Raw genomic sequence first — 27,722 nt, 5'->3', positions numbered from 1 at the left:
TAGAAAGCTTATCACCCTTTATTCTCTTTACTCTCCCCTGTTTACAATATAATTGTCTTAAATAATTCCTCTGTATACATTTAGAAACTTAGCAGGCAGTGTTATAATTTTTGCTTCAACAGTGAAACATAATTTAGAAAACTTGAAAAGAAAATAAAAATGAATTTATTTACTCAGACTGTTCTTTTTTCCTTTGTGATGCTCCAGTATTTGCCATTATCATTTCTATTATTCTTTCTTCCTTTATGATGTTCTAGTATTTCTCTTTTACCATTTTATTTCTTTTTAGGCAAATCCCTTTAGCCATTCTTTTAGGTCTGCTAGGGATAAATGTTTCCTCAAATGAGAATGTTTTGATTCCCCCCTTAATTTCTGGAGGGTATTTTTCAGAATATGGAATTCTGAATATGGAATTCTAGATTGACAGTTCTTTTCTTTCAGCATTAGAAAAACGTGCCATTTCCTTTTGGCCTTCATGGTTTCTGATAAGAAATCTGCTGTCATTCTAATTGCTGTTACCCTATAGCTAAAGTGTCATTTCTCTCTTGGTGCTTTTAATATCTTTTCTTAGTCTTTAGTTTTCAGAAATTTAACTATAATATGCCTTGTTGTAGATTTCTTTGAATTTACCCTCTTTGGGGTTAACTCAGCTTCTTGAATTTTTAGATTTATGTCTTTTGCCAAATTTGGGGACATTTTATCCATTATTTCTCTGAGTACTTTCTGTTCTGCCCTCTTTCTCCTCTCCTTTCCTTCTGGGAGTTTGATGACATAAATATTAGACCTTTTGTCTCATAGGTGCCTAAGGCTCTGTTCATTTTTTTCTTCCCAGTCTATTTTCTCTCTGTGCTTTTCAGATTGGCTAATTTCTATTATTCTCTCTTCATGTTCACTGATTCTTTTCTCTACCCCATAAATTCTGCTTTTGATTTCATCCACTGAGCTTTTTATATTGGTTATTCTATTTTTCAGTTCTAAAATTTCTATTCAGTTCTTATATCCTTATTTTTTGTTGAGAATTTCTCTTTCTTTGCTGAGACATTCCATTTTTTTTCACTTGTTTCAAATGTGTTCATAATTGCTTGTTGAACTTTTTTATTATTGCTTTCTATTATTTGTCACATAATTCTGAATATCTGTTATCTCCGTGCTGGCATCTACTGGTTGTCTTTTTTCATTCAAATTGAGATTTTCCTAGTTTTTGGTATGATGAGTGATTTTCTGTGGAAACATGGAGGTATTATCTTGTGAGACTGTGAGTTTATTTAAAACTGTTTTAGCTGGCTTCCCTTGACACTGCTCCATCAGGAGCAGGGGTGAGGTTCTAGAAAGGTGGAGCAAGAAGTACAGGTTCCTCACTTGGCTTTTATTGACACCCTGGGGGAGGTTACTCCTTATTACTGCTAGGTGGGGGTGGAAGTTCAAGCTTCCTACATGGCCTCTATTACTGCTGTATTGGGATAGGTTGGGGGGCTGGGCACTGCCCAGTGGAGATGAAAGTCCCAGCTTCCATTTGAGACCTTGCCTTCACCGATACCCTGAGAGGCTGAGAAGCCTCATTACAGACTGGTGATGGTCGATGTCCAGGCTGCCCACTCAGCCTTTGCTAGTGTGGACGGGAAATTTGGAAGGATGGTGTGTGTGGGGGGGGGCAGTGACATGGTTTTATTCTGTAGTGTTTGCTGAAGTAGAATGATTATCTGAAGGTTTTATGTCTTGCTACTCTGATCCTCTGGATAGAGAGAACAGGCTTTTGTTGTTTGTTTTTGTCTATGCTCATTTGTATTTTTATATTGCTGTCTTCTTCAGCTTCAAGTATGGGATAGTTTAGGTAAAAAAAAAAATGCAGTGTATTACTTTGCTGGGGCTACCCCAACAAAATCCTACAAGCTGGGGCTTAAACGATGGACGTTTATTCCTCATAGTTCTGGAGACCAGGAGTCTGAGGTCAAGCTGTCAGCAGGGTGGGGTTCTCCCAAGGCCTCTGTCCTTGGCTTGCAGACGGCCACCTTCTGGCAGTGTCTTCACATGGCCTTTTCGCTACACACATGCTTGATGCCTCTTCCTCTTCTCATAAGGACACCAGCCCTACTGGATTAGAACCCAGCTGTTATGGCTTCATTTAACTTTTTTTTTTTTTTTGAGACAGAGTCTCGCTTTGTTGCCCAGGCTAGAGTGAGTGCCGTGGCGTCAGCCTAGCTCACAGCAACCTCCCTCCATCTCCTGGGCTCAAGCAATCCTCCTGCCTCAGCCTCCCGAGTAGCTGGGACTATAGGCATGTGCCACCATGCCTGGCTATTTTTTTGTATATATATTTTTAGTTGGTCAATTAGTTTCTTTGTATTTTTTTAGTAGAGATGGGGGTCTCACTCAGGCTGGTTTCGAACTCCTGACCTTGAGCAATCCACCCGCCTCGGCCTCCCAGAGTGCTATGATTACAGGCGTGAGCCACTGCGCCTGGCCTTCATTTAACTTTAATCATCTCTCTAAAGGCCCTCTCTCCAAATACAGTCACATTGAAGTTTATGGCTTCAACATGTGAATTTTCAGAGGACACAATTCAGCCTATGATACCCAGAGAACTTGCCACCATGTGTGGCCTTGGGTCCCAAGGTTCCTAGCTGGTCTGCCTTCCTATCTCCATTGTTCAGAGTCTTCTTATGTTTGTTTTAAATATAACGTCCAGGGTTTTTCGTGGGAGAAATAATGAAAGGTCAATTTCATCTTCCTGAAAGTAGAAGACCCTCTCTCTTCAGCTGTTTAAAAGAAGCTTTTGTAACTCAAGTCAAAGCAGTTTTAATTTGTAAGAAGCAGGTCTCATTGGGCGAGAAACACTTTTGTCAGAATCCTCATGGCCTCTGGGGACTGGGAGCTTAAAGATCACCTCATAGGCCACAGAGTAGGGAAGAATATGGGATGTGTGATAGCAGATTTACCTCCCAAAAGGAGGTGCAACCCCTTCATCTGGGGAGGAAAGGTACTTCCTTGGGATTGGCAAAGGTTTAGAAGCTCTAAGCCTCTGAGAAGGAGCTCAGCGCATCCATCTCCCTGGACTATGTGAGAGAGGACAGGCAGGACAGTAGAAATCTGACACGTGCCAGTTTCCCAGGTAATAAATAGCTCAAAGAAGGCAAGCATGGCAGAGAGGGCCGCCCGTGCCTGTGTGTGCTTGTGTATAAGTGTGCATGTTGGGGAGCAGCACCTGAGAGCTCTGCAGCCCTCCGCAGGCAGCGGTACCAGGTGTTTGTTTTATCTTTGCTCACCTGAGTCACAGTCTATAAGCTTCCAACCTCTAGCAGCAGCCCAGGGCTCCCCAAGGCCTCTGGAATTTCTGCACCAGCAAAGCTGCCAGCTCCCCCGGCGTGGGTGTTAGAGCGAGCTCCTTCTGTTACTCAATTCCCACCTCTCACTATTAAGCAGGGGCTCCTTGAGGAAGATTGATTTACCACTTTAAACGAGCCTCGATGTGCTCGATGAGGATGCCACAAGACAAACGGCTCCTGCCAGGTGCTTCTAGCCTGCTGCCCCATGTTTCCATTATGTTTGGGCCAGAGTCATGGTGGATGAGTTTGGGTGTAGTTCATTTACTGCCTTACATGATAAACTTGTCAGCATTTGACCGATCAGCTACTTATATGCAGGGAGTTCATTTGCAAGGCCACCTGGCTTCCAGCTTTGCTGTCCTGCTCCCATTTCACTCTATCTAATGAGCCAGGACCTGGTTCCAGTTGGGTGATGCTGAGCTCTTGGGCTCTGCCACAGCCTGCATGTGATGCCAAGGCCTTAGCCCCTCCTCAGGGGTCCCTCTCTCTGGCCTGGGGGTAGAAAGGGCACCGATGCCCATGGAGCTGTCTTTTCTTGCTCCCAGCTTTGCATGGCTCGGCAGGGAAGGAGTATGCCAAGCTCCACTCTCCTGCCCAGAGGCTGCATCAGGCCTGCTCCCAGCCTCCTCGTTGGACAGGCTTGCTGGAGGCTTTCTACGGAGCTGTAATCTGCCCACTCAACGCTGGCTCGAGGCTGTTCCTAAGGAAAGCTTGGTAAAGGCAACTGCCAAGCCAGGGCTCTTGGAGCTCACCAAGGCATGGCCAGCAGGATCAAGGTGTTCAGGGTGCCCAAGACCCCTTGGCTGGTGTCCCCAAGTTGCCAAGTATCCTAGACGCTGCTCTGACCACATTAAGCTCTGCCTGAGATCCTTCAGTGACTCCCTGTTGTTGCTGGATGAAGCCACTGCACTGAGCCTGGCATGCAGAGCCCTTGATGGTGAACCTGGCTTTGCAATTGGATGCCTGGGATCAAACCTGGCTCCCTCACTCACTGGATGGTTATTATCATTCCCTGTTTATAACTACAGTCTTGTAAATGGCCTCACCTGTACACGAGGCATGATAACGATGGCTATCTCATACGCATCAGTATGCGTGCTCAGATCGATAGCAGGGACGTGGTGGGTGCCCCACAAAGGCTGGCTGATAGCATCACATCATTGGTTCCTCCAGCCTCACCTAAACCTGCATGCCATCACTCACGAGCTGTAAGTGAAGTTCCACCTACAAGCCTCCCCACCTCCACACATATCCTTCCTGGCATGCCTCTCCCTTCCTCTCTGCTGATCTGAACCTGACTCAGGCCTGGCCAAGGCCTCCCCATTCTCTGACGGTGCTGGCTAGCCTGGGAACCTGAGCGGCCCCTAACACAGCACACAGTGCAGGGCTGAGCATCACGGCCAACTGCAGGGTCACCTACTGGAGGGGAGAGGGGCAGAGCAGGGGCCTTGCAAAGGGGGAGAAATTCTTATGCTGTCCCACCTTCACATCCTCCCCCACCCCCTACCATACCATGGTGCTCGATGCTGCAGAGGTTGTGGATTTTTGTTCCTCAGAAGGACATGGGCCTTTCCCATTAGCCAGTGGGCACCTCTAGGCCCCCTCTCTGAGCTGGGTGCACGGATCCCAGTCTCACCTGGGCCAGGCCAAGGGAAGCACACTGAAGTCCATTACCAACCCTGGACACTTTCCTGTACCCAGCCCGCGCTGGGGACCCCAGCCCCGCCCTCGGCAAGCTCATAGACATCTGGGAGGGCACCAGATCGGGGCTCCAAAGTCTGTAGGTGCTGGATGGGCAGTGACTGCCCAAAGCATGTGGGTCTGCAACAGCTGTGGGGTCACTTGCTGTGCAGTATGGGTGGTTATAAAGGGGCAGGTCCAGCCCTGTGCTCAGGCACTGTGCGAGGCCGGCCTGATGGACAGAGTGAGCTTCCACACTGTGCTGAGCAGGCTGCAGAGGTGGTGAGCTCTGGGTGTCAGAGTCCTCCAGGGCCGGGCTGGCACTGCTAGAGGATTAGGGGGGTTGGGGAGGGCTTTGACAGGTGGAGTAGGAGAAGGGCCCCTGTCCTGGGAACAGGAGATGGCATGTGTACAGGTATCAGAGGGTAGCAGGAGGCCGTGAGGCCCATGCAGGGATGTGGAGAGGTTGGGAGGTGACCTGAGGGGCAGTAGAGGTGAGTCGTGGAGCCCAGGGTGCCGTGGTTAGAAGTCTGGATTTTCCCTTGGGGGCAGAAGGAGCTGTTCTGATGTGGCGGCTGCACCACACTCACGGAGGGTAGAGGAAGCGGGCCGACTCTCACTTACCTTAGATCCTCAGGGCACAGTCGAAGCCTCGATGCCGATCAGATTGAGGCAGGAAAGCCCAAGAGGCCATGCAGAAATGAGAAGTCACCCTGGCCTCCTAGGGACCTGGAGAGGTCCTTAAAGCATAGGGCTCCCCAAAGCCTCATCCTAGATAAGAAGGAGGAACAGATGTCCCAAGCTGGGCTGGCCTCCCAGAGTAGGCCTGCTGTGGGAGACACCTCCTGCCCCAGGATTTGCAAAAAGTATGAGGAAGGGAATGGATGGAGACTGGGAATTCCTTTCAGGCCAGGGCGCCTGTAGACACCTCTTGTGGACCTGAAGAAATCCCCTAGGTGGAGCAGAGAGCAGCACAGGTGGCCTTAGCATCCGCATCCGCAGCTGCCGATGAGACATACGGAAGCGTCTTAGGGATTAACTCACACGCTGGAAGGGGGCTCTCCACATGCCTGAGGAGGGCGACGTGGGACGCAAGCTGTGGCCATTGCACTAGTGTCTCAAGCAGCAGAACGGAGGAGGGTGGGAAGGACAAAGAGCGCATGCTAGTTGTCCTTAAGGAGGTGCCCCAGAAGCTGTCATACAGTGCTTCTAGATCTTATTGGTGGAATTTAGATACCTAGTTCCCCTTGGCTGTAAGGGAGGCTGGCAAACACAGCTTTAGTTTGTTGTTCCTGTACCAGGCTAAAACCAGGGGTCCTGTGAGCAAGGGGAAAAGGAGCTGGAGCATGCAGCTGCAGTCTCCACCCTTCGCCTGCAAACACCGTGCACCCCAGCACCCGTGCATGGACACTCTCACCCCTGCCCTGGGCTGGGGAGAAGTCTGTGCCTCATCTTGTCACAGCATCCAGCCCAGAGGTCAGGATCTCCGGGCCATGTGCAGCCATCACTGTTGGGTCTCCATGTGACTCCTTGGAATTTTAAGCCAAAACACTAAACTTTGGTTTTGGTTGACTGTTTAACTTTTGGTGAACTTTAAACCAAAAGGCAGGCTATCTACTCCCACTCCCAGTGTCAGACAGTGGGGAAAGCACACATCTGCATGACAGAGACTCCTGTTTGGAAGAAGGGGACACACAGCAGGAACAGCCCTGGCCAGGGTCAGTCACACTGGGCGGGCTTTGCGAACCTGCCTATGCCTGGTGGAGAAGCTGCCCAGGCAGCCCACCTGGCTGGCAGCGCTGTTCTCCAGGAAGAACATGCATGTCCCCAGTGGAGAAGTCAAGTCCTCCGTGCCTGACTCCACAACTCCCCCTCCAGAAAAGCTGGGCTTGTCTGTATTCCCTCAGTGTGACCGGGCAGCGGGGTTGGGGGGAGTTTGCTTTCCAACCCCCTTCCTATAGGAGAAGGTCCCAGGGCCTGGGAATTGTCAGGGGCTATGTGAGAAGCGGCTGCAGTCCAGCCTGGGCTCCCTGGCGACAGGTCTCCTGCACCCCAGTGGTTGTTGGTCTTGGTCCCAAGCACCCACGTGCCTGAGACAGCCGCTGTGAGCTCATCCCCACGTGCAACTCGCCTCTGAGCTAACGGCTTGCGGGCAGGGGGGAGTAACACACTGTTTTCAGATTTTCATGCGAAATTACCTAACTTTACAATTTCAACAGCTAATTTAAATGTTTGAAAATCATAGTTCAGGACAAATAAGCATTCCTACCCATAGATGTGGCTCACACGTGCCAGAGTGCAGAGTGCTGTGGGTGGGGGAGGGGGCCCCCCAGCTGACGTGGGCTGGCCCGAGGATCCCAGCATCCCCCTCACCCCAGCAGGAAGGCTCAATGGCTCACACACCTGGGGGCAGCAGTGGCTGCAGCTGGAGGCAGCACTCTTGGAGGGATGCTGAGAGTGAGCTGGGCCACTGGGGCAGGACGGAGGTTCAGGGCCGCCTGGCCAACTTCACTGACCACCCACTGCAGGTCAGGCTGCCTCAAAATTTGAGTCCCGGCGTGTGTTCCTGGAAAACAGGGCTGCCCTGCCATGTGTGGGGCTCTGCAGAGGGGACCCAGGCCTGGGGTGGGACAGGTGCTAAGGCCATGCTCACCTGCTCTGCAGACTCCACCAACCGGGACTCGCTGGACATGATCGAGCGCTGCATCTGCCTCGTGTGCCTGGATGCACCAGGAGGTGTGGAGCCCAGCGACACCAACAGGGCGCTCCAGCTCCTTCACGGCGGAGGCTGCAGCAAGAACGGGGCAAACCGCTGGTACGACAAGTCCCTGCAGGTAAGCCCCACTCAGCCGCCCTGCAAGAGCATGGGCACACACTGAACGAGCGAGCCAGGAGCACGCCCGGTGCCCAGAGCCAGCACGTGCCCGCTCCTGGCAGGCACACGCGCTGGAGTCTGCACACACAGTGCTGGATCGGGGCGCCGGGGGAGCGGAAGGGCCGGAGCGGTGCAGTTGGTGTCAACCTCCTGACAGGCCGGCGCTCTTCTCAGGAGCACGTGGCCAAACCCAGCTCAAACTCCCTAACCTCCCTGCAGCCTGTGCCAGGAGGGTCGGGGTCACACTGCAAGGTGGCGGTGTGCCAGGGCAGGAGAGTGCAGCAGCCACTGGCCAGGTCCTGAACGCACGCAGCAGCAAGCGTGTGTGGCGCCGGAGCTGTGAGCTGTTCTGAATGCCCACCACCCGGGCCTGGCCACTTCCGCACGCCTCCCTCCACCCCGGGGAGGAGGCCAGCCCAGCATCTCCACAGAAGAAAAGTCCTGAAATGAAATAGCTCATATTTTTTCATTCATACAACATAAGCCTAGAAACAGGACATTTCTTTGGTCTAGAGAAAGATATGCAGACAGGAGGACGTCACGGTGGGACCATTCATTTCCATTCCTCCATCCTTTCCCCCCCAACATGCCCATCCTGAATCCAGTCTTGTTCATTTTTAAAGCCGTGACATGTTCACAATGACCATGTAAAAGGCAGCAAACATGTCTCCACGTCGGGTCAGCTTAGCTCACGTTGGTAGGCACGTCTAGACAACACCTCAGCGTCCTCGGGTCCCTCCCGAGTTCTGCAGGCTTCCCTTTGTGTTGGTTTGCATGTTGATTCTGCTGTTCCTGAGAGCTCCCTTGCTGCTGTGCCAGCTGCTCTGGCCTCCACAGTGGTGCGAGTGGCTTGTCATCCTTCACGGAGCAGCTGTGGGGGTGAGTGATGTCATGGAAGCGCAGGACCTGGGGCAAAGGGAGCCTGGGTAGCAGTTCCTGCAGGACACACCTCCCACCCTTCCTTCAGAGACAGGGGCAGGGAGGCAGGCGCGTGGGAGTGGCGCCCTGCCAGCCTCCCGTGGGGGAGGCTGTACCGTCCGGGCGCTTGTGGGCAGCGCGGGGGATCCGGGAGCTGAGCTGGAGAAGCCGGCGAGACTCCTGAATTCGAAGGGATGGAGAGCTGATCTCAGGACAGAAAAGCAGGGCCGCAGGGGAGAGGAAGAGCCTGGAGGGGATGGGTTTGGGGAGAAGCTCCGTAGGAAGTTTGTTGTCTGAAGAGCGGGAGTAAAGATCCAGCCCCGCACACAGCCAGGGCCAGGGACGGGAGGGCTCGGAGAGGCAGCTGGCAGTGTGGGCGGGGTGCGTGGAGGAGAGCCGGGGAGACTGTATTTGTTTGCGGACAGAGCACAGGGCCTCTTGAGTGTGGTGAGCTACAAGGCGGCTCTGCTTTGCTTGGGTTACACTTTGAGAACCAAATCTTGTCCTTCTCATTATTTTCTCCATGAGAAATACCCACTTCCGTGCTCTGTGGATGTTCCTTTTCCAAGTCAGCTCAATGCGGTCTTTGTAAAGTCATTTAGAAAAGTCGTAAGTGACCTCTGCTGCTCCTGTGCATCCTTCCTACGCCTCGTCTCATTTCCTCGTCTCGACTGTGAGCTGGGCCCTACTGGGCCGTTTTCAGTGAGAGCAAACGGAGTCCAGAGAGCTGGCTGGAGTGTCTCGTCGAGGCTCTCCAGTGCCCGTCAGGAGCACAACTAGGGTGTGGGTCCCTGACTCGAGGCCCAGGCGGCAACCACAGAGCACCATTTCTGCACCTCTCCTTTATGCCCTGGAGGGATGTTTTATTGCTCCCTAGGGATCTGCTTACCATCCAAATCAGATCATCGTCTTTCATTTTCACTCATTCAGCAGAATTATCAAGCATCTACTACAGAGTGGACTCTGCTCTAGCGCCCGGGAATAAAACCAGTGGGGCTGAGACAAACGGGGTCCCCCAGATGAACTGTCACACAAGCACTGCAGGATGACGTCTGCAATGTGCAGCAGGAAGGGGAACCAGGCCTGAAAGAGGCTGGAGGGGCTCGCCCACGCCGCAAGGACACCGTGCGGACTCGGTGTGAGCGCAAAGGAATCCCTGCACTGCCTCAGCCCGGGGGCCTGGGGCTGCACCTGCCCTGCCCAGAGCCCGCATGGGAAGGAGGCTGCACAGTTTAGAGCTGTCCTGAGACTCTCAGATTCTCAGGCCACCGCAATCATTGTTCAGCATTCTCCTCGGGAAATAATGTGTGTTGGTGTCCTTGAAGGAGGGTGCCCCTGAGAAGCTGGGGGGGCCTGACCTGGAGCGGGGGGCTGGTGTGAAACGCTGGCTGCCTCAGGGTCCGCCCACTCCCTCTTGCCCGTTGCAGTTTGTGGTGGGCCGAGACGGCACCTGCGGCGTGGTGTGCGAACACTCCCCGTTCGATGGCATCGTGCTGGTGCAGTGCACGGAGCACCTCCTCAAGCACATGTGAGTCTGGGGGTGGGGCAGGCTGCCAGAGCTGGGAAGAATTGGGGTGGCCGCTGCGTGGCTCAGTCTGCAAAGTGTCTTAGCGAAGGGCGGTTGGAAACCCAGCAAGAATGAGACTTGATGTGCTCCACAGGCCTTGGATAGCAGGTGCAGACCCAGGGCCGTCAGGGGGAGGCGTGGTGAGGAGTGAGCAGAGGGGAAGCCCAGGCCAATATCTGTCGTTTAGTCTGAGCCAGAGCCGGGCCGAGTGCTGACCCGGGCCTCACACACACCGTGCTCTTCCTCCACCCACAAAGGGCCCCTCCCTCCAAGGCCTTCTCCCTGCATCGACGTCCTCCGCCAGCCTCTTCCACAGAGCTCTTTGGGGCCACCCCAACAGACAGACAGCCCTGGCAAACAGAACACAGCTCGCTCTTGAGTGTCTTTCCAAGTGTTAGTGGTGTCTCGTGATCTAACAGGACAAAAGTGAAAGAAATGATGGTCTTTGGAGTCGGGAGGAACTGGCTGGAAGCCCGGCTCTGCCACATACTAATATTGGGGGCTTCTCTGAGCCTCAGTTTATTCCTCTGTGCCGCGGTTCAGGGGCAGCTCGTACCCCCTGAAACTGCACGGCCACACAACCAACAGCTCAGGTGACTGCGGAGGGCAGAGACCCGTGCGGCACCCTGGCTCCCCGGTGGCAGGGCCTCAGGAGGTCACTCTCTGCGCTTGCAGGATGAACAGCAGCAAGAAGCTGGTCCGAGCAGACTCCGTCAGCGAGCTCCCAGCCCCGCGCAGGCTGAGGTGGAAATGCTCCCCGGAAATTCAAGGCCACCTGGCCTCCTCCGCAGAAAACCTTCAACGGTAAGGAGGCCAAAGTCTCCCTCGAGGTGGTCCTCTGGGGGCCACCCGCACCCCCAGCTGCTCCAGCACCCTGGAAGTTCCCAAAGACCCCAGCTCCACTGCTGCCCTCATGGAAATGCAGTCAAACTACAGGGGAGTTGTAACTCCTGGGAAATAACCTTGCTGAAGTATCCATTATTTCCATAAAATGCAAACGTGGAGCTATTTTTTTTGGCAGGTTTCACCTGACTGAGCAGAGTCAAGCTGAGAAATCACCCCCTGCTTTCGAGAGTAATAAACAACTGTTTTGAATAGGTCATTTGAATCCAAGCTATTTCAATTTGCTTGAATTTACACTGCAACTTGACAAGGGGCCCTTTTCCCCCAAGGGGAGGGGGTCGTTGAGGCCCTAACGGGATCCAGGCGGGGGATGGGTGAGCCCGTCTGGGGGGCCAGGTGCTGGGGCAGTGGCCAGCTGTGCTGGCAGCCTTGGGCTGGCAACCAGGTCTGCACTGTTCATTCCCTCATTCAGTAAGTGAGCATGAGTGCAGTCATTCATTCATTCATCAAACACATGCCAGGCCTCACAGAAATTTATGTACCATGGGGCCATCACTCCACTTTAGTGGAGGTAGTAGACCCCAGACCAAAACATATGTGGCACAATAAGATTAGTGCTGAAACCAGAGAAAGCCATGCAGATCTGAACCCACAAAGAGATAGGAGCTTTAACTCAGCCACATAGTGAGGGAGGGGTTTGCAGAGATGGGCCTTGAAGGATGGATAGGAGTTCATAGTGCAGGCAGATGGGAACAAGGCAGAAAGCAGCTTGTTCAAGTCTGTACAGGTTCATAATGATCCAGGCTGGTTTGGAGACCAGCAAGTGAGAGAATGGCCAGAGTCGGGGCACAACAGGGAAGTTGTGGCCACACTGTAAAGAGTTTCACTGTCCTATCCTGGAGCCTGCAGAACTGCCTTGCTGGTGGTGAAGAGCCCCTGGGGGTTCTGTGCCAGGGTTTGGGGGAACAGTGCATGTGAGAGCAGAGTATGGCCAGGCCAGGAGGCCAGGGGTGGAGGGGACCCCGCAGGGACAGCTGGACAGCTGCCAGGGAGGGGCAGCCTCGAGTTTTCTACAAAGTGATGTTCTCATCGAGACTTCGCCGTGTTGCTCGGGGGTTAGGTGGCTGCCAGAGCAGTGAGCTGGTGGCCGGGAGGTCCCGAGGGGAGGAAGGGGCCTGCGCACTTTAGAGGACCTGAGCGGATCCCATGTGCTCTAAGGATCAGAGGAGCCGAGAGGCTCCGGGCAGGGACACAGGAGGAGCCTCGGGGGTCCTGAGCTACTGTGGGGAGGGCTGGGGTCTGAGCGGGCACGACTGCGAAAAGTCTCCAAGGGGCTGCAGAGACAGTGAGCTCAGTCTGTCCAAGGAGCGTGTCAGCAGGCAGGGTGCGGGGCAAGTCCCCATGGGAACCGGGCTCCTCCGACCCCCGCCCCCCCCCCGGGCCTCCAGTCCCCAGCATGGCCCCCAAGAGCTGAGTGAGCCCCTGTAGGCAGGAGCAGTGATTCAAGGAGGGGCAGGCGGGACGCACGGAGGCCCGAGGGGAGCGGGCGCGGGCATCCGCCCAGGAGTCTGCGCTCACACACGACTGGTAGGCAGGGCGTGGACCTTCTGGACACTGCCTCAGTGGGCGGCCGGCCCGACCCCAGACTCATCTGGAAGGAGGAGATTTGTCAGCGTGGAGTGGCCAGTGCTCAAGAGCCTCCGTGTGGATGTGGGGGTTTTCCTGTTGCTCTGACAGCGGCGAGGGCCCCGGCCTGTCGCTGGAGGCTCAGCAGCAGTTTCTGGATAAAATGGGATCCAGCCCCTGGCAAAGCCCCAGAGGAGCCACCCTTGCTGTGGCGATGGTGACAAGCAGCCAGAACCCAGGACCTTCCTTCCCCAGCACTGCAGGGATGTCTTGGGAGGAGTTGCCACTGTGGCCACCTGAGCAACAAGCTCCACGGTGGGGGTTGGGGGGGGGGACACCGTGGGAGGCTGCACACGGCCGCAGACAGGCTGGATGAAGGGCCTCTGTCAGGCCTGCCTCCGGCAGGGACTCGCAGGGTTTGTGTGCGGGCAGCGTCGTCTGTGTGCTCTGTGCCGATCACATGTCTCTCCCTGCCCGCTGCGCCCTCCCTGCCTCGCCGCTGCGGTCAGGTTCACCCCCCACCCACCTGCAGCACAGAGCGGCCCTGGTCTGGCGTGCCTCCCGCCACTGTCCTAGGTCAAGGCACGGCTCTGACGCCACAGCACACTCCTGAGGGCAGGGACACAGACCCACCTCAGGAAACCGCACGGGCTTTGCTGCGCACGCATTCCATTTTGCATGCAATGAGAGCATCTTTTTTCCCTCCCACAGAATAGTAAAGAATCTCGACTTCACTGTTTATAAGTTTGAAAACTACGGGAAAACATTCATTAAGAAGCAGAAGTGCAGCCCGGATGCCTTCATCCAGGTGGCCCTCCAACTGGCCTTCTACAGGTGAGCAAAGGTGGGTGGGTCTGCGCCCAGGTGGGCTGACTGACAGGATGCTCTAGATTGTAGGTCTCGGTGGACCTCCAGGACTGGGAGATGACCAAGGCAGGCTGTGTGGAAGGAGGTGCCGCCCGGACTGGGTTTCAAGTGTAAATCCAACCCCAGAAAAGAGAAGGAAGGACGTGGCCTCATGGAACCGCCTGGGCAACGGTCCAGTGTCACAGAGCTACAAGGGCGCACCGCGGAGCTGGGGGGCTGAGGACCTTGGGAGAAAGGAGGCTGCTCTTCCACCAGAGCCCTGTGGCTGTAGCCTGTTCCCCGCCAGCCTTCCCCACTTGCTAAGGAAATGGCACCAGGTGAAAGAGTTTGGACTCCTCCTGACTCACCCCTTCCTCTCATCCCCCAGCCTCCATGTCAGCACGCCCCCAAGGGGCTGCTGACCCTGTCCCCTGCTCTCCACCTCCACTGCCATCGGCTCCTCCCCAAGCCGCCTCATCTGATGCTCAGGCAACCACAGCACACTCCCAGGGTGTCCCCTCATAGTGTCAGGTGGGGGAACCAGATGTCAGGTCCATGTTCCCTGGTTCTCGGCTCCCAGTACCAAAGAATGGTTACTGGTTCCAAGTCAATGGAGCAAAGTGCTCACGTTTGTTAAAGCATGGTACATTCTAGAGAAGGAATGGGCGAACCCCTGCAAGTGGAGGAGACCCTGAGTTTAATAAGATTCTCTCTTTTATGCTGATTCCCTAATTTTATGTTAAGTGGGGGTGGAATCCTCATGGTTTTTCTTGGAAAGGGGTGGAGAATTCCCAGAACTGAGAGCCCTCCCCATTTTTAACCTTGCAAGGCAATTTCTGGAGGTTGCCATGGTATTTGTAAACTGTCCTGGTGCAGGTGGGTATGATTTTTACCATGTTAATGAGGGTAGGTCACTTGAGGATACTGTCACTTTACTTGTGAGGATTCTCCAAAGATACTCTTGTGGCCTTGTTTATATCTCCACTTTGTGTCCTTCCTACCCCTTTCTGGTTGATCAGTCCCTGGGGACCCACTATTGCAGACCAAACATCTGTCCAGTCCTTGGAAGACCCCTTGACATGTCATCTGTTCCTTCTTGGACCCCCCTCTGGTCAATTTGTTCCTCCTGTTGTAGACAAAGCATCTCCTAGTGCCATCTATTTCTCAGTGGAACTCCCTAGACAAAGCATCTGTTCCCCTTCCTCCTGGTCCCTACCTAACAATAATCCAGGAAGCGTGAACTTTGAAACATGCAAATCAGACTAGATCACTCCCCAGGGGGAAGGCTCCCGTGGCTTCCCACCCAGCTCAGAATGAAAGCCTGGAAGGCCCCTGTGCACTGGCCTCACCTGGGCTCTCCCTGAGCCCTCTCCCTCCAGCACGGCTCCGCCCACACCAGCCCCTGCCATCCCAGGCCTCACCAGAGCCCCACCCCCATCTGAAGCAGCCACCCCATTCTCCAGCAGACCACATCCTGTGTTCTTTCTCTTTCAAGGAAGTTGTTACTGGTGTGAAGTGCTTTGTTGATTGATTTGTTGACGTTGTTTTCTGGACAGTGCCCCCAACCCTCACACTCGGGGTGTCTCAGGGTGTCTGTAGTGCCTGCCCCATACCTGGCATAGAGTAGGTGCCAGGGACTGAATCACAGATGTGAGGTTTGGCCAGGGCTGGCCTGGCCAGGGCTGGGATTTAGAAAAAACTCTCCAGAGGTAGCCCTGGTAACTATGCGTTAGGGGAAGGGGTGAAGAGTGGGGTGCCAGGGGTGAAGGTAGGGGGAGGGGCCTGTTGGCCTTCATAGGAGGTGGGAAAAACCAAAATGCAAAACAGAAGACAGGGCTGGCTCCTGCGGGTTCCAGGGCTCCAGAAGCAGCAGCTCCTAAACTGTCTGGGTCAGAAGTCCGGTGCTGTCCCCTGAACCTGCTTTCAGTTTGCAGCACTGTGGCAGGCATAAGGTGACCCTGCAATAAAGCCAGGGCCAGGAGTCTCACTCATGAGCAGGCAGCATCTGTGCGGACATGGCACCCCAGTGTCCCCTGTGGGGCTGTGGCTCTCAGGGAGGTGAATGAGGCCACTCTGGGTGGCCGTCCTGTCAGGACAACTTGGAGAAGGCTGAGGTCATCCCACAGGAAGGCTGGGCTCTCATGGAGACATACAGATGCAGAAACCTCACAGGCACTGAGATGTGGCAGGTCCCACCTGCCATCTGGAGGCGTTATAAATGCTTTGTGACACTCAGAGGGCAAAAGGCGGAGGGGGACCATGAGGTCAGAGTCCTGCCAGAGCCTAGACTGGGGAGGCCACCGGGACCGCTTGCTGTGAGCACTTCTGAGCTTCAGGTCCACAGCTGGGAGGGGCCAGTGGAGCCTGCATGGCACACCCCTCCTCCACCTTCCAGTGGGCCTGTCACAGTCACTGGGCAGGCCAGGAATGGACGCAGCCAGAGGCTCTTGGGCTCACTGCATAGCCAGTGCTATCCGGGACGGCATTCTTCAGAGTCTGAGCTATAGCGCAAACCATTATTCCGATCTGCTTCTAGAGCCAGCAGAAACCTGGAAGCTGCCTAGATTGGGGTTGGCGATAGCGTTGCCTCTGGGGCCCACAGAGGTGCAGGAGGGGAGCTCCCTGCAGGTGTTGGGAGACGCCGAGCTTATGCCCTGGCTCACCAAGCACGATGTGCCCCACACGGTGCAGAACCAGACTCGGCCTTCCGACTACGGAGCCCACCCAGTGCTCCCAGAGGGCTGAGACTCAGGGCCACAGCTTGCTGTGTGACTTTGGGCTATCTGTGCCCCTCTCTGAGCTCTGTCTTTTTTCCCATGCCACCACACTGGGGAATCTACTGACTGGTGAGGGGGTGGGTGCCAGCCAGGTGCCCAAGCCTAGGCATGCTGGCCCCGCTCCCACATGTAAGAAAAGGGCTTCCCCTGCTGGTAGAGGCCGGAGGTCACAGGCATCAGGGAGGTGGCCTTGGCTGTAGGCAGCGCTACTGGAAGGGTCGGCCTGGCCTGCGGGGCAGCTTGCGCTCGGCTCGCCACCACTAAAGCCCCTCCCGCCTCCAGCCAGGGTCATGCCTGAACAGTTTTAAATAAACAGGATTCCCTCAAGAGTATGAATGATTAATTGCACAATTATTCCATTCTGTGCTATTAATCAAACACTCATTGAGTCTCGCAGAAAGCTCTAGGTTTCCCACCAGATGGGGAACTCTTTTTAGGAACTCCCAGTCGCTTGTCGGCGTCACACGAGCGCGGGTCCCGTGTGTCCGGTGCTCGCGGGTGTGCGTGGGCTCCGCGCCTGCGAGGCTGTTGTCCTTGCAGCGTGTGGTTGCCTGGGAGTGAATGCGGTTCGCCCATCCTCCACCCCGCACAGGCTCCACGGCAGGCTGGTGCCCACCTACGAGAGCGCGTCCATCCGCCGGTTCCAGGAGGGACGCGTGGACAACATTAGGTCGGCCACTCCGGAGGCACTGACCTTCGCGAGGGCCATGACGGACGGCGCGGCCGCCGTGCAGGTGAGTCCCGCCCTGTCCCACGGAGCCGAGAGCCCGGCCGCCCGGGCCGTCCCCTCGGCTCCCTGGCCACCGGCTCCCGGGGCGCCGCGAGTCGCCGGGCGGCGTCCGAGCCCGTGCGCTGTCCCTCTGCTCGGTTGACAGGATCGTGAGAAGCTGCTGCTCCTGCAGGACGCCGTCCGCGCCCAGACCGAGTACACAGTCACGGTGAGTGCTGTCGCGCGGCCACCACGGCGGGGTCCGAGCTGTGCCCAGGGCCTGCCGGAGCTCGACCACGGCAGGGGACCCGTGTGAGGCCACCACCACCGCCGCCTGGTGACTTGGCAAGGCTACCCCACCTCTCTGCCTCCTTTTTCTTATTTTTAGAACCTAAGTAACAGACCATTCCTGCTTTTTATACGGAGTACAATGAGTGCTGTTTGAACCTTTGGAAACAGCCACAAGGACACTGATAGCACCTAATATGCATAGCGCTTCACTGTTTATACAGCAAGAGAGTGCGAGGGGCGGCCTCAAGCCCCGCCAGTGCTGGTGGCTACCAGGCCTTGCCCCTTCTCAGGTGCAGCGGTAGTTACTCCCATATGGGGCTAGTTTTGCCTCTTGTTCTCCCTGTATTTATTTATGCTACCTGTAAATAAAAAGTCTTTGCTGAAAGTTAATGGTGAAATCAAAATTGTAAGGGGAATGTTTCCCTAGTTTAAGGAAATAATTTATTTTCTGGTACTGCAAAGCCATCATTGGCATACAAACAATAGAGAATAAGCAACTACTTGGGCTGGTGATCAATATATTAATTGCAAGTCATTCTAATACAATCTTCAAAGGATCATATAATCTATGAAAAGGAGTTGACCAAAATTCACTCCATATACTTGAAAGCAAGTACAATGCATTTCAGGATTTTACAACTAGCCAATATAGACTTTTATCTAATTCAGTTGTTAGGTCTCTAATTCCTCTAAATAGTTAAGTGTTTGTCCTGTTTGGGAGAAAGTAAGCATCCTTTCATGTATTCAGTAGGCATTTTTTTGTCTTCCTGCTTTAGCCAGGCAAGGTGCTAGAAAGCAAAAAATGCAGTCCACATGCCCAGTCCTTCGGGAGGCAACCACGTAGTTGGGAGGAAGAGCCCGTTGATGTGAAGCCCAACCCCATGAAAAAAGCCCTCAGGAAGTAGCAGAGAGCATGGAGGAGCAAGCTCTTTCCTCTGCTTGGGAAAGCTGGGAACACTTCCCAGGGGTGGTGCTTACTATGTGACATGAAGGGTGAAGAGAGGCTTACAGGCACACACAGAAGGGAGCTGTGGCCCAAAAGGGAACAGCATGTGCAAAGACAAAGAGTATTGAGAGAGTAGGACACATTCAAAGAAAAGCAAGTAGCTCAGTGAGTGCAGCTTGCAAAGGACAGAGGAGCAGGAGAGGTTGGATTCCCCATTACAAAGCGTCCTCTGGTGAGTGGGTAGAAGAGGGACTGGCTGGAGTGGGCACTGGTTTGCTGAGAGGCAGAGCCACTAATAGGAACCTTTCTAATCTTGACGGAGAGCCAGCGTAGGGACTGGGGTAGAACAGGGCAGGGAGTGAAGAGGAAGACGTGAACTCTGATTCAACATGGTGGATCAAACACATGGAGAATTTCACTTTGAAATTCTCCACTCCGAGACAACAGCCAAGGAATTTTTTTAAAGCCATAAATACACTAGGGCAACGTGAATGGGAAAAGAGGTGACCACAAAATTTTATGAGACTGATTATGAGTGACCACAAAGTTTTAGAGCTGGAAAGTAAAACACATGGCAATTGACTGAGAGAGCAGTAAGAAAAGCTTGGGAGCCCAGTGAACTGCACTGAAGAACCTCAGGATGGCTCAGGCATTGGGGCACCCACAAAATGTGGGGGTGGAGTGGAAATGAAAAGAAGATGGTTGATGTCTTAGTCTGTTTGTGCTGCTATAACAAAATGCCTGAGACTTGGTAATTTATAAAGAACAGAAATTTATTTCTCACAGTTCTAGAGGCTGGAAGTTCAAGATCAAGCCCTGGAAGGTATCTGATCTTAACTGTCTGGCGAGGGCTGATCTCCACTTCTAAGATGGTGCCTTCTTGCTGTACCCTCCAGAGGGGCAAACACTGTCCTCCCATGGCAGAAGGTGGAAGGGCAAGAAAGCCAAATGCTGTGTGAAGCCTCTTTTGTAAGGGCCTTAATTCCATTCACGAGGCAGGAGCCCTCATGACCTAATCACCTCTTAAATGCCCTACCTCTTAAGACTACTACCACATTAGCCATTAAACTTGAATTTTGGAAGGGACCAAAACATTCAAACCATAGCAGTTGGTGATCTATATAAGAACCAATTAGACACTCAGATACATTCTACCAACCCATGCAGCCAGGCTACTACCCCATCCCTCTCCAATGGTGGGCTGAAAATTTATTCTCGGGGAGGGTGAAGTGGAAGGACTCTAGACTTGAGGATACCAGACACAGCTGAGGGACATGATGCTATACTAAAAATAAGGGGATTGATCAAAGTCTGCTTCCTCCACAGTAAACCCTCCAGCCACTCAGCTCCACACACACTGGGAACCACCTCTAATTTCACCCCTCCCCAAGCAGGAGGTTAGAAGATTTCTCTGTGGTGAAACTGACCAGGCCAAGAGAGAAGACACAGAAACTCATGGTTGGGGTCCCCAGTGAAAGAGCCCCATCAGCTGACCCCACAGGGAAGCACACAGGTTAACCAATGCATTCTCACTAATCTCCCAATCATTTTTCAGTGCTTTATTCTTAGATATAAACAGATAGCCATAGATCACCAGACACTGAGAAGAGATGCTAACATAAAAGTCTGAAACCAACACAAAAATTTTTGTTAACTTTTAAAAAAAATCTTAATATTAATATTTTAAAAGAACTTGAAAACAATACAGGAAACAAGATGACATTTTTAAAGAAATGATTATTGAGACTGTCTGAAAGACAAAAGAAGTTATTACATCTTCATATAAGAATAGAAAACTCTAAAAAAATGTTCAGGAAATAAAAATTACTCTGGGGGAAATTATGGTAGAAAAAATTCAGTGGAAGGATTAGGAGATAAGCTGAGACAATATCCCCTAAATACCAATAAAACAAAGAGATGAAATATAGAAGAGAAAAGAGGGTCAGTCCAGGAAGACCATATTCTAATAATAGATGTTCAGAAAGAGAAAAAGGTAGAGGGGGCATCATTAACAAAATAATTCAAGAAATTTCCTCAGAACTGAAGAACATGAGTTTTCCTATTGTGAGAGTTCACCAAGTACCTTGCTTAGTAGATGGAAAATACTCATACCAAAGGAAATTTCACAACACTACAGACAAAAAGAAGATTCTAAAATCTCTCAGAGAAAAAAAAATCAAGTACAAAGATTCAGAATAAAGATGCAATTGACTTCTCAAAAGAGTCATGGACAGTAGAAGATAGTAGAGCAATACCTTCAAATTCTGAGGAAAAATGACCTTCAGCACACATTTCCATACCCAGCTAAACTGTCATGAAATTTGACAACAGAAAAAAGACATTTTTAGACAGACAAGTTCTCAAAAATTTTACGTGTAAAGCACTCTTTCTCATAAAGGTACTGGAGAATGTAGGCCTCTAAAGTGAGAAAATAAAACATAAAAGAGGAAGCCAAAAGCTTAAAAAATCAGGCTGGGCACAGTGGCTCAACGCCTGTAAGTAATCCTAGCACCATGAGAGGCCGAGGCCGGTGGATCATTTGAGCTCAGAAGTTCAAAACCAGCCTGAGCAAGAGCGAGACCCCGTCTCTACTAATAATAGAAAGAAATTAGCTGGACAACTAAAAATATATAGAAAAAATTAGCTGGGCATGGCAGCGCATGCCTGTAGTCCCAGCTACTTGGGAGGCTGAGGCAAGAGGATTGCTTGAGCCAAGGAGTTGGAGGTTGCTGTGAGCTCAGCTGACGCCACGGCACTTTAGCCCAGGCAACGGAGTAAGACTCTGTCTCAAAAAACAAAACAAAACAAAACAACCAAAAACTTAGAAAAACCAGAAGATTTAACACAAGAAAGAGGTAATGGGATTTCCCCAGAGAATAGCAGGAGATCACACACTGACAGCTGTTCAGCAGACATGGGAGCATTCAGTCCACAGAGGGGCAAGAAGTAAGAGGGTGAATGGAATTCTGGCTGACCATTTAGGAATTAATCAGAAATAGATACACAGAAAGCTAAGCAAGTATAAAAAACACAATTTAATAATTTAACACTTGTTAATTCTAAGGAAAACAAAAATTTCAATAAGAAAGGAAATCTAATCCTAGTATACTACATGACCCAGCTATGAATACTTGCTTAATTATAAGCATGTATATTGATCTTTATATGTGATTATGATATATATTGATCAAACAACAAAGAATCAAAACACAGTTCTACTAGGAGGACGGAAGAGCAGACAGGTGTTGGGGCAGCAGGGACATAAGGAGCTAAAGTTTCACCTTCTGTAACAGGATTATGGATGAAACTGAGAAATGCAGCAGTGGTAGTCTACACACGAATCTGGAACGATGAAAGCAAATACCAGAAAGGAACAGCTAAAGAGGGCTGCAAGGGGTTGCTGCCGTGGAGGGGGACTCAGTGCTGGCAAAGTATCCTAAACCTTCGGCTTATTTGGATTTGTAAACCATATAAATATATAACTTTGATAACAAATTTAAATTTATGAAAATTTCCAGGAAAAAGCATTGCCATAGGGTTCTGTTGTGTTAATGATTTTGACTTGATAAGAACAACTGAATTGCCGGGCGCGGTGGCTCACGCCTGTAATCCTAGCTCTCTGGGAGGCCGAGGTGGGCGGATCGTTTGAGCTCAGGAGCTCGAAACCAACCTGAGCAAGAGCGAGACCCTGTCTCTACTATAAATAGAAAGAAATTAATTGGTCAACTAATATATATAGAAAAAATTAGCCGGGCATGGTGGCGTATGCCTGTAGTCCCAGCTACTCGGGAGGCTGAGGCAGGAGGATCGCTTGAGCCCAGGAGTTTGAGGTTGCTGTGAGCTAGGCTGACGCCACGGCACTCACTCTAGCCTGGACAACAAAGTGAGACTCTGTCTCAAAAAAAAAAAAAAACAAAAAAAAACAACTGAATCAAAGAGACGGGGTGGGGAGAAGAGAGAGATCAGGGTGCTTGGGAGATGAATCTGGTGCCTGGTTGGCCTTGGGGTGGGGGAAAGGTGAGGCAGCAAGAAAACCTCCGATGACTGGTAGCGCAGCTGGCAGTGGCCCTGGAGAAGCCCGTTCCAGCGGCGGCGGGCAAGGTGGTCTGATTCCCCCACAGCTTGTTCCAGCACTTTGTGCTTTTCCTTCCTAGCACTCACTTCTGCTTTTGATCAAATGTTTATTTGCTTGGTTGATGAAAATCTGTCTCCCGTGACACATGAGCTCCAAGAGGACTGAGTCTATGACTGCCTTGTTCTCTGTGGCTCTAGGACTGGGCAGCATCAGGCATATAGTTCGCACTCAGTTGAGAGTCCCTAAATGAATGAATGAAAGACTGAAGGCTGAGTCATTTTACTCATTACTCATGGCTCCATCCAAGTGATGGGTTAACGCAACCCCTCTTGCTATAGTTAACTCAGAGGTGAGCTGGCTACAAAGCAGCTGCTTCTATGGACCCACACAAATCAGGGATTACGCAGAGGTACCGAGAGATGTTAACAGACGGACTCGAGGTTCTTCCCCTCTGTCCTAACGGGGCACATCTAAAGTGAGCTGTGGTTGTGTAACTTACATCTTTCCAGCCCATAATTAGGTACGTTCAGAGAGACTGCAGCCTCTGAGTCATCTTCATGCAATTCATTCTCAACTGAAAGAAAACAGCTGTCAAACCCCAAAACGTGCCTTGTAAACCTAAGCCAAGCACATTGTGATGGGAGGTCTCCGCCTGTGTGGGGCTCCAACAGCAGCATGGCCATCTGGCATACCTGTGAAACCCCAAGGGCTACTCACATTTATCCTGATCTTCACCCAAACATTATTGCTATAGGTAAGGGGTGGCCCCCTGAGTCTCCATCGGTCCCCAGAATTGCTCCAAATAAACGTGGTCCAAAAAAATCAGTGTGCATACTACATACCCAGCTTTAAGTGGGAGAGATGTGGAATGGGTACCCTGGCCCCACTTACAGCCTCACCATCCCTCTGAACCCCTCCTACACTGAAATTCCAGAGCCATCACTGCTATTATCCTATCCTTAGATTAGAGTTTAAATATCTTATGATAAAAAGAAAAAGATCCTTCATCATTCAACTAGCTCTTTCCCCTTGAAACTGTCAGCTGGGCCTCAGCTAAGGTGTGTAGTTCCAGTCTCAAATAGATTTCTTAGATTATGAACCCAGTTTCATTTAACTGATCCTGAGCCCATGGAACAGCGGGCAAGTTTGAGGAGCGGACCTGACGCCCCCTATGCCTTGTTTCTTGGGCTCCTGCTGCAGGATAAAGTGTTGGCTGGGAGAGTCTGCCCGGGATAGCCTGGGACGCCTTTCCTGATGCTAGGGTGGGACCCAGCAGTCCCTGGGCCCAGCACTCAGCCCCCTCGCCAACGCCCTCTCAAAGCAGGCTGTAATGACGGCGGCCATGCCAGCCCCACCCTTTCCACTTCGAGCACCGCGTGGCTATGGGTTTTGGTGTGTAGGGGGTTCTCAGACTCACTTGCCTTTAACTCAGATGTCTCAAGTTAGAACCCAGTCTGCTCTGAACTTATGCTCTGCATGAAGAACTATGCAAGGGCCCAAGGAGCAGAGACAGTGTGCACAGCGGTCTGTCCCGAGCGGCCATTCATACGCGTTGTCAGCAGCAGGCACTGGGCACGCACGAGCTGTGGCCACTGGAGTCACCGTTAGTCTTGTGGACTAGAGAGGAAGGGAAGAGGAGGTGTGGGGAGCCCACATGTCATCTCCTGTCCTTTGTTCCCGACTACCCAGGCCATAACAGGGATGGCCATCGACAACCACCTGCTGGCGCTGCGGGAGCTGGCCCGGGACATGTGCGAGGAACTGCCTGAGATGTTCACGGATGAAACATACCTGACGAGCAACCGGTTTGTCCTCTCCACCAGCCAGGTACAGCCCTCGAGTGGTCATCGCCCAAGAGCAGTGTAACCAGTGCGCTTTCCAAAGAGCTCAGTGGTTACAAGCCCCTGGCGGGAGTCAGGTGGGCCCCCTCTGCCTCTGATGAGCCACGTGACTTTCGGCAACATGATATACATGCTGATTAGGAGGCGGTTTCCCATCTTCTAAATGGGAGTAACTACGGGCTCCTCCTTAGCCAAAGTGGCGACAAGATGGGAACACACCCATTCTGGCACCCCGACACTATGCGATACCACCTTCCAAGCTATGACCCGAGAGGGGCCTTCCAGGGACCACGGGCTCTGATGCCTGACGGGTCCAGAGTGCAGTCTTGGCCGAGCCAGATGTGACAAGGTAGAAGAACACCCAGCCCGGTGCCTGACACAGACAGGCCCTCCAAACAGGTCACGGGTGATATTATAAAGGGCCAAGCACATTAGCTACAGCCTAACGTCTCCCAGCCAGTGCTACAGGCTGGTTTTGTTGGAGGGCCACTGTCACAAAGACAGGATGACATCTGCTAGGGAAAGGAGAGTTGAGGAAATACCCTACAACTGTCAATTTATTAACCCTCCACCTCACTGCAAACAGCTGGACGTGGGCAATAAAAGGGACCGAGAAAGCTGTGTGTGAGGACAAGAGCCCACTCAGTGATTTGATTTTGTCATTAGGGCAGTGCGCACGCAGCTACGAATAGCCCGGGGCAGAACACAACAACATAAATTCTTCAGGAAACCATCCATGGGCAAAAAGTGCTTTGGAATGGCTTTATGGCCTTCGGCTGTTTGCATGGCAAATTTATCCGACAATGCGGTGACTCTATTCGCAAGACTGATGGTTTGTTCTGCCCCATTAAAGTGGCCAGTGTCACTTCCGAAGGCCCGAGTACACGGCACAAGAAACCTGTGGGTTTAAAACAAACCAGACCCTGCCCCTGCACAGGATCCTTTCTATTTTCCCGTAAGACCAGCTAATAAAATTAATTTGGGGTGTGGGGATTTTGTTGTTTTCCAACCAGAAAGTAGCATTTATGTATGGCTTGAATGCCTTTAGAAACACACTTTCTTGATCTGTGATACAGATTACAAAATCTCAGCACTCTGAATTCAAAACATATTAGGTGCATAACTAAAACTCCAGTTGCTGGCAATCTGTGAAACGCATGGGGCTGGGTAACTGTGCGTGGCGGGGCTGTAGGAGCACGTCCGGGCAGTCAGGCAGTACTGCCAGTAATTAAGGATCCGGGGAAATCGACAGAGAGGATGGGCCAGGTTTCCTCTAGTTCATAAATTACTCCCTCTGGGAAGCATCTAACTGTTGGGTGCCACCAGGGTGCCATTTAGTAAATTACCCTGATTGCTTCCATGCCTCAAACTGCCCCCAGGTGAAGGGGAGATTCAGCCCGAGATCCAGCACCGGGTCATTCTGGGAGCTTCCAGCTCCGCAAGTAGAGCAGATTGCACACCCGGGAGCGGGCTCGAGGCCCCTCTTCCTCCGATGTGTGCAGTTCGATGTGTTTATCTTTATGACTCTGGCTGTGTCCATCCATGCTTAAGCAATCGGTCGATTTGGTTAATTCAGTCAGCCTCCCCTGGTGGCAAACAGGGAAGCAAAGACACGGCCGAGGCCTGGGTGTCGGGACGCAGGCTGCAATTCAGAGCAGGCAGCTTTCGCCCTGTCCGCTTCTCCAGGTGCCCACAACCATGGAGATGTTTTGCTGCTATGGCCCTGTGGTCCCCGATGGGTATGGCGCCTGCTACAACCCCCAGCCAGAGACCATCCTCTTCTGCATCTCCAGCTTTCACGGCTGCAAAGAGACCTCTTCTACCAAGTTTGCGAAGGCTGTGCAAGAAAGCCTCGTCGACATGAGAAGCCTCTGCAGTCCACCGCAGCCTGCCGAGGGCAAGCCACTGGCAACAAAGGAAAAAGCCATGAGGCCCAGCCAGGGGCACCAACCTTGACTCTTGCCACTAAGTCTCTCCTCCCAAGCCCGCCTCTGCAGCCCCAGACCCTGCCAATCCGCACACCCATCCCTCACCCCGGCTTCCTGCAGCTCCCCAGCCTCAGGGCCCAGCCCACAGACCACGTGGAAGCATCACACCAAGCTGGAGAGCGGGTAGGAAAGGGTCCCAGGCTATGCATGGAAACTGTCATTCAAGGTGCCCTCTGCCTGGGCAGTGAGACCACTCTGGAGGCAGCCTGGGTGACGTGGGGAGCCACACTAAGGATCTTCCTCTGTGGTCCTCAGAAGCTTACGTTCATGTTTCCTTCCCCAGCAGGACCTAGCGTGTCTAGGTGATGTTTCTGCCCAATGAAAGAATGAGGCATCCGATTGCATGCAGTGTACATAAGTGAATCACGAAGGAAGAGGCAGCTCTGGGTCATTACCTTTTCTAGAGAAGGAGGCTTTGTTTTCAGATTCAAATCATTTTGATTATGGCATTCAGTGCCTCCGCCAACCCACGGTCCTGCCAGCACCTGCTCCCCGACACACACCACACACAGCCCATGTTCATTTAAAATATGGTGACCGGGGTGGCCCACAAACACATTTCCCCCTCTGCTCCCAGGGGCAGCCTTCCGTTGAGTTCAGAAAATTGCATCCAGCTACTTTGAAAGGGGAGAAGATTATGTGCAACCGCCTTGGAGCTGGTGCCCCTGTCTGCTCCCAGGCAGCACCAGGGACGTGCACCGCGAGTACAGCACACAGCCTGGACAGGTGGCACCTGGCACAGACGGCTTAGGGAGGATGGGGCGCTTCCCCTGGACCCGCCATTTGCATTTTTCTGCATCTTTCCCACCCTCCTCTACACTGTGTGCCCAGTAGGTGGAGAAAACAGAGGCTTGCTTTGGTTTTTCTACTTTGTGGTTGTTTTGAAGAAACAGGTTTTTAAGAAAACCACCCTTACATTAATTTCAGAAAATGATCTCAGTGGCCCAAGCAAGACATCCTTAGACAGCTGGGCTCCTTTCTTTGGAGGACGCTACCCAGGAATTCTGACTGCAACCCGAGTGGAGGAGCCGGAGCAGGGCTCTCCGGCAGCCTCAGGACCAGGGGACAGCTGGCAGCAAGCGGGCTGAGAGGAGGGAATGGCTTGCCCAGAGCCAGCCCCGGCGGGAGGCAGGACAGGCAGCCCAGCAGGGTCAAAGTTGAGCGTGTCCTGGGAGCCTGTGGTGGTGCAGGAGGTGCGAGAGGCTCTTCCCGTTGGGGCACATTTTTATGGAACATCTAAAAGGGCAAGGGAAGGGACCAGGACAGAACCAGAAATGTCCAAACCACAGAAAGCAGAGGGTGGCGCAGAGCTGGGCTCTCGAGCGGCTAGTGCCACTCTCCCCACCGCGTGTGTCCCTGGAGGAGCTCCCTCCATTGCAGTTCTGCGGTCCGTGTCATCCTGAGCACTCGGCTTGGC

At 52.6% G+C, this 27,722-nt stretch overlaps 1 protein-coding gene across 1 annotated transcript in view; it reads left to right on the top strand.

Moving 5' to 3' along the window:
• The window catches only part of LOC105860108 (choline O-acetyltransferase), a 49,559-nt gene extending 22,758 nt beyond the window's left edge, over positions 1-26,801 (top strand). Inside the window, exons 7-14 of the mRNA XM_012744586.2 lie at positions 7,668-7,837; positions 10,224-10,324; positions 11,039-11,167; positions 13,544-13,666; positions 17,048-17,189; positions 17,331-17,393; positions 24,166-24,303; positions 26,004-26,801. Coding sequence (XP_012600040.2) covers positions 7,668-7,837; positions 10,224-10,324; positions 11,039-11,167; positions 13,544-13,666; positions 17,048-17,189; positions 17,331-17,393; positions 24,166-24,303; positions 26,004-26,273 — 1,136 coding nt within the window. The 3' untranslated portion in view covers positions 26,274-26,801. The remainder of the gene's footprint in view (positions 1-7,667; positions 7,838-10,223; positions 10,325-11,038; positions 11,168-13,543; positions 13,667-17,047; positions 17,190-17,330; positions 17,394-24,165; positions 24,304-26,003) is intronic.
• Positions 26,802-27,722: the final 921 nt, after the last annotated feature.

This window comes from Microcebus murinus, chromosome 14 (assembly GCF_040939455.1).
Source record: "Microcebus murinus isolate Inina chromosome 14, M.murinus_Inina_mat1.0, whole genome shotgun sequence".
NCBI classification, from domain to species: Eukaryota; Metazoa; Chordata; class Mammalia; order Primates; family Cheirogaleidae; genus Microcebus; species Microcebus murinus.
The sequence above is the reverse complement of the archived record's forward strand: the minus strand, read 5'-3'. Positions and strand labels throughout refer to the sequence as shown.